The following is a 12,056-nucleotide window of genomic DNA, read 5'->3' on the forward strand; positions in this document are numbered from 1 at the left end:
CAGTACAAGCGCAGTTGAAGGATTTTTAGAAAACCCATGCCCAGTGTGCTTCTTTTCTCAGCAGCATAAATTGACTTGCAGCGCAGCTTCCTGAGCCTCAGCATGCCAATTTATGCTGTGGAGACAAGATTGTTCTAAACAGAGAGAAAAGAGCTAAGTCCGCAGTGGCCTGAACCTGGAATGTGGGCAAGGGCAGCTGCATTCTCCTGTGGACAACACTCACATCTCCACAGGAGGGCTGGCACTGTGTACTAGACACAGTGTCGACAGATCATGGGCACATAGCCTAAAAGTTAGAAATTTGGTGCTACAGCAACATTTTTGTGAAGTAACTGTTGATTAAAAATGCTCACTAAACCCCTGAATAAAATCCTTGAGGGGTCTAGATTCCAAAATGGGGTCATTTGTGGGGGTTTCTGATGTGTAGGTACCCTAGGGACCCTGCAAATGCGACATGGTGCCCGCAATTTATGTCAACTTTTCCAAAATTCAGATTGTGCTCCTTCCATTCAGAGCCCTACCATTTATCCAAACAGAAGTTTTTGACCACATGTGAGCTATCCCTGTGCTCATAAGGAATTGGATAAAAACCAGTGGGGTCCACTTTTTGGTGCTTCCTTTTCAAAAAAGTGAGAAATTTGGTGCTAAATCAACATTTTTGTGAAAAAAAAAATGAAAATTTTCAATATGCCGGTCTAATGTTATCAAATTCTGTGAAGTACCTGTGGGCTCAAAATGTTCACTATACCCCTCGATAAAATCCATGAGGGGTCTAGCTTCCAAAATGGGGTCACTTTTGGAGGTTTCTTTGGCACCTGGTAAATGCAATATGGTGCCTGCAATCTATTTCAGACAAATTTGTGTTCCAAAATTCAAATATCGTTCCTTCTGTTCTGAGACCTCCCATTTGTCCAAACAGAGGTTTCTGACCACATGTATCAACACACTCAAAAGAAATTGGCTAACAAATTTTGGGTTCAATTTTGTTGTGTTATTTCTTCTAGAAAAGTAAATAAATTGGGGCTAGAGAAATATTTTTAGGTAAAATGATAATTTTTGTTCTTTTTTCATTCCACATCGTTTTAGGTCCTGTGAACCACCTGAAGGGTTAATAAATTTCTTAGATGTGGTTTTGAGTTCTTTGAGGAGTGCAGTTTTTATAATGATGTCACTTTTGGGTATTTTCTGTCACCTAGGCCTCTCAAAATCACTCCAAATGTGATATGGTCCCTAATAAATGGTTTTGTAAATTTTGTTGGAAAAATGTGAAATTGATAATGAACTTTGAACCCTTCTAACTTCATAACCCCAAAAAAATTTGTATCAAAAATTGCGCTGATGTAGACATGTGGTAAATGTAATTTATTAACTATTTTGTGTGACAGAACTCTCTGGTATAAGGGCTTAAAAATAAGAATGTCGAAAATTACGAAATTTTCAAAATTTTCATCAAATTTCTGATTGTTTCCACAAATAAAAGCAAATAATGTTGTCCTAAATTTATAACTATCCTGAACAACAATATGTCATGAAAAAATGTCAGAATCACCAGGAACCGTGGAAGCGTTCTAGAGTTATAACCTGTAAAAGTGACACTGGTCAGAATTGCAAAAAATGGTTGGGCATTCAGTACCAAATTGGCTTCATCCTTAAGGGGTTAAAGATATCAATCTGATCTAATGTTTGTGAATATATTTTACATTGGATAATAAGTATACCCTTTTCCGTGTCTTTTCTTTCAGGAAGGGCCTTATGACTGTATAAAGGGCATGGATGTACCAAGGTTGATTGACAAAATGGATTCCTCCAAACCGAGCTGGAAAACTGTCCTGTAAAAGAGAAAAACATGGTAAGCTAAAGACCAAGACACTAAAAGAATACACAGTATTTGTAAAAAACAACCTGGTTAACCTACTAGGCATGATAATGAGAAATCAAGGGCCCTGTGACTTTTCAGTCAGCAGCATATGCTTTTTGAAAACAGTTTTCAAAAATGCTGCAAATGAAAATCTAGCTTAATGTATAATTTATATTAGCCTTTGGGTTTTCTTTCCGCATGGTGCATACTATGTGTAAATAAATGCTATTTTTGTCTTATCTAGTCCATTTCATCTGCTCTTTGTAGCTAAATAACGAGCAGTGGGTGCGAAACAAACTGAAGCCAGTAATTAAAGACATTTTTCTCAACTACAGCCTTAAATAGTAATTAATGGACTAGCATTGGCTTGAGTCACAAAGTCCTAGGGGAGTAAAAATAAGACACTTTATAAGTCAGTCAGCTTTAACCAGCAATTCTATTCTTCCCTGTGGGAAAAATCCATATGAACATTGCAACGTTTATTCATAAAGCTAGCTGACTGACAATTAGAGATGAGCGGATCAGGAAAATTTTGAATTTGCCTGTTCATTTGGTTTATCTCAAGAAATTACGGAGAAATTATTCTCTATTAGTGATGGGCAAACCCTCCCCAATGTTCAGGATCAGGAGGTTCGTCCATGCTTTTTGTAAAGTCCATGTTCGGGGTAGGAGACAACGCGAACTTGCGTCCGAACCCCGAGCTTAGACTTTACAGTTATGGAATGTGGCGGGGGATGCTGTAAAATAAAGAATATAGTTAAAAATAAACATTGTCATTACACTTACTGGTCCCGCGACGTGCCCTGCAGACCTGCTTTCTCTCAGCCGCTTCTGCTTCCGTGTCTGATCATTAACTTCCTGGTGTATTCACTGCAGTGCTCGTCACTCAGCAGTTTTTGGCTTTTTTTGGACTTGTTCGCAGTGATAACAGGGTTCACTCGAGTCCATGGCTTAGCCTTTAATTTGTGACGCACATCCGGTCGCTTTAGCAATGCCATTGCGTGCGACACCAATGAGCGATTTTGCATCGTCGCAAAAACGTGCAAAATCGCTCATCGGTGACATGGTGGTCCATTCTCAAATATCGTTACTGCAGCAGTAATGAAGTTGTTCTTCGTTCCTGCGGCAGCACACATCGCTCCGTGTGACACCGCAGGAACGAGGAAGCTCTCCTTACCTGCCTCCTGGCCACAATGCAGAAGGCAGAAGGTGGGCGGGATGTTCGTCCCGCTCATCTCCGCCCCTCCGCTTCTATTGGGCGGCAGTTCAGTGACGCTGCTGTGACGTCGCTGTGACACTGAACGAACCGCCCCCTTAGAAAGGAGGCAGTTCGCCAGTCACAGCGACGTTGCAGGGCAGGTAAGTAGTGTGACGGGTCCGGGCGATGTTGTGCGACACGAGCAGCGATTTGCCCGTGTCGCACAACCGATGGCGGTGGGTACACACGCTGGCGATATCGGTACCGATATCGCAGTGTGTAAAGTACCCTTTAAATGGGTTGTCTGGTATAAGTCTGCAGTCATTCAATCAGAGTAGAGGGGCACAAACTCACTCAATGCAAATGTATTGAACAAGGCTGCCACCTTCTAGTTGAATTCTGGCCAGAAGTATGCATATTGCATACTCATGGCCACATGACTGTCTTTCCTGGCTCTGACACCAACAAATCCTCACAGCAAACAATGTGTGCAATGTGAAGATTCACTCTATGTCACTGCAGACTTATGGTTTTAGACCAGATGACCACTTTCAGCTCCGATTCTTTAAGACAAGCGCTTTGCAAGAATAAGATGTGCTGAATTAACAAACGCATGCCACTTAATTAATTTGAAGTATCTTATCAGTGGTGTCCCCCTACAAGGCCTCACCAGATATGTTGCCCCAGTTGGGGACTGGAGTTGTATTTCTATAGTAAACTATTTTACTATTTTCAATATATTTTACAAACAAGTATAGCCCTACCCTGCCTTCATTAATTTTCCATCAATTTTGGCGAAGCTGCTTGAAACTGGTAGGAAAATGCCAAGAACAATACTCTACATTTCCCAAAAAATGTGCAACTTGTCAAACTGTTTTATGCCAACTTTCTGGCGGAGACACTTTGATAAATTGCCACAGCAACGCTTTAGATTTACTCTTATACCTGTCTAACAAAAGTAAAGAATTAAATTTTCCTCCATATTCATTCCGGACATTGGCCCTTTGAGCTCCCTCATCTTTTGTTGAGCGTGGAAAGTGCTTATAAAGTGTGTCTCTTGCCCTGGAGCACTGTCACTGTAAGGATTTGCAGGTGTCAGAGCAAGGAATGGCGTTCACGTGATAGTGAATATGCAATATGCATACTCCAGAATCCAACTAAAGGGGCACGGCATGTCATGGATGAATATTGACAGAAATGTATTTATAATGAGTTTGATTTTTTGAATTTGGTGCTACATTTGACCTTGCATGGTAGGGGCCACCTGCTATAATTGTGTCCTCTAGGAATCATATATATTTTGCATCTTGTATTAGAGTGGTCTTGTGGTTAGTCGATACATGTGGATTAGTGATGGGCGAGCAGTACAATGCTTGGTACTCGTAAAGATGCTTGAGTGTTCTCTACTCGAGTCGAGCAGATCGGACTCTCCAACGAGCTCAACTTGAGTAACGAGTACGGTATAATGCAAGTCAATGATTGGCTAGGTCGACTCTCTGGCCAAACACAGCCAGCCATAATCGAGGCATTTCTGGGAGAGGTAGGGCAAGATTTTGTTTTGGGGGGGGCACACTACTACATCGAAAAACAGTATTTTTACCCTCAGTGAGACTTTCTTCTTCCCCCTTGGTTTATTCTTTCCAGTATCTTTCGTCTTTTCTCTGTAGACATTTGCACTGTGGGTTTCAGTTTTACCCCTTTGTCTTTGTCTTGTGGGAGGTGTATTACTTGTGTCCTGCCCAGCCATGGGTTGAGGGTGCAGGGGTATTAGGTCAGAGCCCGACAGGAGACAGGGCCACGTTGGAGGCTTGATCCTGACTACCTTCAAGTCTACCATCGAGATAAGGGACAGCACAGGGTCCCCAGTCTTAGGGTTTGTCTAGGAGCCCCTGTACCATCCGTACTTCCCCATGACAATGATGTAAGCTTCTAGAGTATAGTGATAACAGACTATTGAAGATGAGTGTCCAATGGTTTTCTAAAATGGGAATTTACATATCGTGCCTACAAATCAGCACTACTAGGTCAACAGAGGAAACACTAGAAGCAAAAAACACAAAAAAGACACCATACCCACAAAAAATGTCCATGGTAATTGTTTTTTAAGGCATTTCTATTGGTGTGGGTTTTTTTTTAAATAACTAAGTGCAACCTAATGATTTTTTTCTGTCATATTAAAAAAAACAAACTAGGGAAACATATCTAAATATTTAAATAAAAAAAATGATGCTAATCCAAAATGCTGTGGGTTCTACGTGGCAGAAAATATTTGCCCTCTGTAATTAACAAATATGGAGATTCCTTTACCTTATAAATGGTTTGAGGGATGCCAGGGGAACTATTGAAACATATGACAGTCATCAAGGCTTTACTCAGCAGAACACGCTTGCATGAGACTGTCACTTACTAGGCTTAATTGATAGCTGACATAACTATTAGAAGATGGGAGGAAAAAGGTCACTAAGTAATTGTGACTTTCCTTGGAAATCGATAATCCATCAAAATGACAAACTAAATCCCATCATGTTTAATATGTCCAAGCACTATTTCAATTACATTATCTACTTTTACGATGTAAGTGGCTATATAAGAAAGTAGCATTTGTACGTTCCAAAACATACATAGCAAATCCTCTTATGGCTAAACCAGATTTCCATCATTAGAAAATCATTATTTTGTTACATAAAAAATACACATTTACTCTCACTATCACTTATATCTGTCAAATTCTCTGTTCAGCCAAGTTATAGTAATTTAATTTGTTTTGTATAATTAGTTTAATAGTGAATTATAATGCATTAACCAATTCAAGACCAGGTGACATACCCCTGTCTATGACCAGGTACATTTTCAAGTTTTGCAATTTTATGAGCTGGCAAAATTACTACCCAGCAAGGGTACCTTTCAACAGAATGCAGCTCAAAGTAGCTGCATAGTTTCTCTCTCGATCAGTGTAGTTAATGTTGAGCAGGAGAGACTAAGCTGAGTTTGCTTGCAAGTTAGGGAAATCTTTTGTCTTGAGATGAGCGGAGACGTGGAAATTTGGTTCAGCAGGTTCAGACAAACTTCAAATTAAGTTTGGTTTGGAACCCAAACTTGACCTGAACCCCAATGGAAGTCACAAATTGGGCAGTTCGGGTGTTCGCCCACATGCAGCCAGCCATAAACAGTAGAGATGAGCGATGTTCGAGGTTCACCAATTTCATGTTCGAGTGATTTTGGGGGGTGTTCGAGTCGTTCGACGAACTTAAAGATTTGGTAAAAGTTCGGCAGTTCGAGTTACGTTCGAGAACGGTTCGATCAACAAAAAGCGTAGCTAGTTACTAGCTGGCTTCTCACTGTAATAGTGTAATTCACTGTGAATCATGATATTATCAAAATTCAGAGTATAGTGTGCGGGGGGGACGGGGTTTAGATCAGTGCTGCTGCTGAGTGCTGAAGGAACGGCGATCGCCATTTTTATTTTTTTTCCTAACCGTGCGTACAGTGGGGCGGGCCAGGCTGTCAGCCAATCACAGACACACACACAGCAAAGTGGATTTTTGCCAGACAAGCAAGGGCATGGGTCATAGGCTGTGTATGTCACATGTCTTTGCCCTAAAAGACCCGGCCATTTTCCCCATCGCCGCCATTATCTCTCTGCTGCGGGTGGATGACAGTCACCGCTCCCGCTCCTGCTGCTGCTGCTGCTGTGTGCGTTATAGACATACAGTGCAATCTACACAGTGCTTTATGGATTAGGGACTACTTGTAATTTCAGCCCTTTTCAGGGCTACATTACAGCCGATCATAGGCATTGTTGCTAGGCAGGTCCGTGCCAACGCCGTGCAGGGCTTTAGATAACAGCGTCTGGCTACATCAGCTCAGGCAATTCCTTGCTGCATTTTTTCTTTGGCAGGGATAGAAACTGAAGCTTCCTTTGCTGTCCTGCTACCTACAGCACCTGTGCATTCTACACACCTGCCCGTTTTTGCTACGCACTTTTTATAGCAAACAGTGCTGACACTTAGTGGCATACTAAAAGTGTCTGGGATACTAACTTAGTGTTCCTCTGGTGCCAAGCAAGGTACCACCTCTGCATTCTACACACCTGTCCATTTTTGCTATGCAATTTTTATAGCAAACAGTGCTGACACTTAGTGGCATACTAAAAGTGTCTGGGATACTAACTTAGTGTTCCTCTGGTGCCAAGCAAGGTACACCACCTCTGCATTCTACACACCTGCCCACTTTTGCTACGCAATTTTAATAGCAAACAGTTCTGCCAGTTTTAGGGCCATATATGCATTGTCAGGGATAGTCAGTGTTGGTTCTTCAGCTGTCAATAAAGCTAGACCACCTCTGCATTGTACACCACCTCTCCATTTTTGCTATGACATTTTAAGTGTCCAATCTGGTAACAAACAAAATGAGTGGCAAAAGGACAGATGCTGGTGGAAAGGGGAACAGGCGTGTTGGAAAGGGAAAAAAAGTTTGTGTCCATGGGGGAGTTGGTAAAGCTACAGTAACATCTGCTGAAGAATGGCCATCTTCAAGTAAAAGTAAGATGTCTACTACTTTCCGTGGACAATCTGATGTGCTCCCTTTTTTACGGAACCAAACTACTGTAACAAAGGTAGATGATGCAAAAAAAATAACATGCTTGAATGGATCTCAAGTGTTCCAACATGTGGCCTCTCCTCCACCTCAACTTCAACATTCAAAAAACAACAGTTCTCTGAGTTGTCACCCCAATCGCACTTGCTTTCTCCCAGCTCTCAAGTCTCCACCCGCCCTGCAGAGTATGTTGTAACAGATGGGTGAGTCTGCAGAGCTGTTCAGTCACACTATAGCCTGGGAATCAGACGTCTGCTCCCAAGCTACAGTGAGTAAAGACCAGGAAAAGGTCTGCAGTGATGCCCAGAAGCTTTGTGAGTCTCATTCAGGCCCTGATGACCAAGTTTCTGAGCATAATGTAGGCCCTCATTCACTGTAACACCTCTTGGTGGAGACAATGAGGAATATACTGATGACGATGAGATTCAGATACCTGATTGGAATGACAACTTAACTATTCAGTCAGGGCAGGAAGAGGTTAGGTCTGAGGGCGAGGGGCGTGCAAACACAACGGTTGATCATGAAGTTCTAGATCCCACTTACTGTCAACCCACAGTCAGGCACTCCGAGGTCAGCAGAGGCAGTGGAGGAGGATGAGACTGACGACGATATTAGCTTGCGTCTTCTTGGACAAAAATGGAGAACTGGAAGCACGTCAACAACTGCATCCTCAGCCACAACTCTGCCTCTGAGCACAAGTCGAGGTGGCTCTGCAGGTTGCATGGGCTCTAATAGTTGCATTGCCTGGTCCTTTTTTGACATCGTAAAGGATCACCCAACTCATGTGATCTGTAGGCTTTGTCACCAATCTGTAAGTAGAGGCCAAAAACTCACTAGTTTGACTACTTCGTCCATGAACCGTCACATGAATAACAAGCATAAGTCCCAGTGGGAAGCTCACTGTGCTACAATGCGGCCTAGCAGAGCATGCCAACTACCGTCTGCCCCTTCAAGTGCATCCGCGCGCTCTTCATCCTCTAAGATTGTGGGGACAGCTGTCACACGTTTTTCTATGCAGACCTTCCACTTTAACTGTAACAGGCAGTTTGCTTGGCAGGTCATAAGTTGTTTTGGGAGGGGAAACAGGTGCTGTTGTAGAGCTCTCTCAGACATCGAGAGCACCAACTTTGGATGAAGGCAATATCATATCTCCGCCTGCACTTTCCTCACAGACCAGCAGTTTTCCAGGGACACCCTACTCCACACCGTCTCCGCACAACAGCCAGATCTCAGTCCCTCAGATGTGGAAAATTAAAAAGGCTATTCCTCCAAGCCATGACAAAGCTAAGAGTTGACTTTCACCCTCTGCAAGCTGTTGGCTACAGAAATGCTGCCTTTCTGCCTAGTGGACACAGAGGATTTTTGAGACCTTATGTCCATCGCAGTGCCCCAGTACCAGATGCCCAGTCACCACTACTTCTCCAAGAAAGGTGTGCCTGCGCTACACCAGCATGTCGCACACAACATCACCGCTTCCTTGAGAAACTCTGTGTGTGACAGGGTGCATTTCACCACCGATACTTGGACCAGTAAGCATGGACAGGGGCGTTACATGTCACTGACTGGGCACTGGGTAACTATGGTGCGAGATGAAGAAGGGTCTTCTGTACAAGTCTTGCAGTCCCCACGACTTGTGCGTCAATCCTCTGTATGTTGAAGGTCCTCCACTGCTTCTGCCTCCTCAACCCCGTCTGAGTCCTGTCCTCCACCTCCGCCGCAAGCCTGCCTGGTCAGGCCACACGCATTTTAACTGTGCACAAGGAATCCCGCACACCTCCTTACTATGCTGGCAGCAGAGCTCAACGGCATCAGGCGATATTTACGTTGAAATGTCTGGGAAATAAGAGTCACACAGCTGAGGAATTCTGGTCAGCTCTGGAGAGAAAGTTTAGTAAATGGTTGTCTCCACTCATCCTGCAGCCTGGGAAGGCCGTGTGCAACAATGCTGCAAACCTGGGTGCGGACCTACGCTGGGGCAAGGTGACACACGTGCCTTGTATGGCTCACGTGTTGAACCTTGTTGTCCACTAATTTTTAACCCACTATCCCGGCCTAGATGGGCTTCTGCACAGGGCACGGTCACTCTCTGCTCACTTCCGCCGTTCAACCGGCGCAGCTGATCAACTTGCATCGCTACAGTAGTCTTTCGGCCTGCCGGTTAATCGCCTGAAATGCGATGTGCTGACATGCTGGAATTCGATTCTCCACATGTTGCAGCGACTTTGGCAGCACTGCCGAGCACTGGTGCAATACGTCATGACGTATAGCCTGGGCCAACGAGATGTAGAGGTGGGGAAGATCACGCTGCTGGAGTGGTCTCTGATCAAGGACCTATGCACCCTTCGGCACAGTTTCGACATGGTGATGAATATGTTTAGTGCTGACAATGCCATTATCAGCATCACGATTTCAGTCATTTACATACTGGAGATCACTCTAAACACTTTTCGGAGTCAGGCCACTTCCAGCCATAGAAAGGGACACACGTATGCAGGAGTATCAGCAGAAGCTGTTACGCAATCTTAGCTCGGCTTTTTCACAAAACACCAGTGGTGCACAGAGTGAATCTCCCAGTTGTAACTTACCAAACATGGGACTGTCTCGTCATCATCAGTCAAACCGTACCAGCAACACCGTATCTGGTGGTAACAGCAATTTTATGGAATTGTTTCATAATTTTTTTAGGCCATCCTTTGCAAGGCCACAAGAGACAAGAAGTCTGACACATAGTCAACCGCTGGAGAGGATGATACAGGAGTATCTCCAAATGAACATCGATGCCATAACTGTGCAACTGGAGCCTTGCTCATTTTGGGCTTCCAATCTTGAAAAATGGCCTGAGCTTGCCACTTACGCCTTGGAGATCTTGTCGTGTCCCGCAGCCAGCGTTGTCACTGAACGCATCTTCAGTGCTGCTGTGTGTGTGCTGACAGATAAGCAAACGCGTCTGTCCAGTGACAATGTGGACAGACTAACGTTCATCAAGATGAACAAGTCATGGATCAGCAAGGACTTTGCTACCTACCCCGGTGTCATCCTGGGGAGAGTAAAGGCTGGCATATTTTTGAATGTGCTTGATGCAAATCAACACATCCAGTTTGGAACTGGGGCACAAGTGATGCCACTGAAGTGGTGTGTGTGGCCCAATTTTTGGAAAAAAGGGAGACTCTGCTTGGAGTCCCCTTGCTGTGTTTTACATGATTTTAGAAGGGCATGGCATGCCTATATCTGTGTCCACTCCTCTTTTTACTCATCCAGCTCTTTTGTTTTCGCATGAGTATATGTCCTTGTCACTTTCCCATGTGTTTTTGGTGTCTTGGGAGTTGTTTGTCATCTTTTTGACACCTGTGAAGGTGTTTTCTATGTGGTTTTATGTGTTTGTGTTTGGCTGCCATTGTTTTCTTTGGGGTTCGAGTGGTGCGTCGAACGGTTCGTCGAACGTTCGTCGAATGGAGCCTCTGTTCGACGAACCAAACCAAACTCGAACGCTAGGGGGTGGCTCCTCTCTAATAAACAGATCACTTCTGTGGGCAGGTGGGCAAGGTTTTTCCATTTTTTTTTCGGGTGCACACTACATCCGATCATGCTGTTGTTAACCCCGGTGAGAGCCGTTCAAACACCGCAGGCGGCTTGCACAGACCTGAGCACCAAGTGTATCCGAGCACAGAGATGCTGTATCTGAGCACAGAAATGCTTGCAAAAGTGATGTTCGCACATAAAGCACCCAAACTCAGAACCCGAACTGTGTTTTTCAATAAACGTCTGCACCCCAACCACCAAACCGCTCATCTCTATTTGTGTCTACATGAGGTTTAATAGAATGGATATTTGGTGCACAGGCTGAAGAAAAGTAAGGCTGTGTACACATGTTTCAATTTTATCACATTTATTTATTTCTTTGAGTGCACATTTGTATCAAAACACGAAGGGAGTCCTGATGCCAGCAGAGTAAATGAGAATCCTGATGTGTTATGCACACTTTGCTTATTTGTGACTTGCAGATTTGGTGCAGAAAATAATCTGCAGCATGTCAATTATTTCAGCGTTTTTGCACCCATTAACTTCAATGAAATCAGTCAAAACTAAAAAAACACAGGTATAATAATGATTGTGGATTTGTTGTGTTTTTATAGCGTTTTTGCTTGCATTTTGCATGCATTTTAGACAGCAGTAAATGCTAAAGAGGTAGATAATAATAACCTATTTCGTTTCAGTGTCAATATGAGAGTCAAATAGCCCCTGGGCATGCTTTAGGCACATTCACATGGTAATTACGCTCCTGCATTGTTCACAAGTGTATGAAACATATGGTTATGTAAGGTTGGTATTTGATTTTGCAGCTTAGTTTGCAGCTTAGTCTGCTCATCTGTTTGCTCTGGTTTAGTTCTCCCTTTGTGAGACTCC

At 43.6% G+C, this 12,056-nt stretch overlaps 1 protein-coding gene across 1 annotated transcript in view; it reads right to left on the reverse strand.

Moving 5' to 3' along the window:
- CLVS2 (clavesin 2) overlaps positions 1-12,056 on the reverse strand; it is a 135,818-nt gene that overhangs the window by 32,471 nt on the left and 91,291 nt on the right. The window contains exon 3 of the mRNA XM_075339999.1: positions 1,719-1,829. Within this exon, the coding sequence (XP_075196114.1) occupies positions 1,719-1,829 (111 nt within the window). The remainder of the gene's footprint in view (positions 1-1,718; positions 1,830-12,056) is intronic.

Source organism: Anomaloglossus baeobatrachus, chromosome 3 (assembly GCF_048569485.1).
Source record: "Anomaloglossus baeobatrachus isolate aAnoBae1 chromosome 3, aAnoBae1.hap1, whole genome shotgun sequence".
Taxonomy (NCBI): domain Eukaryota; kingdom Metazoa; phylum Chordata; class Amphibia; order Anura; family Aromobatidae; genus Anomaloglossus; species Anomaloglossus baeobatrachus.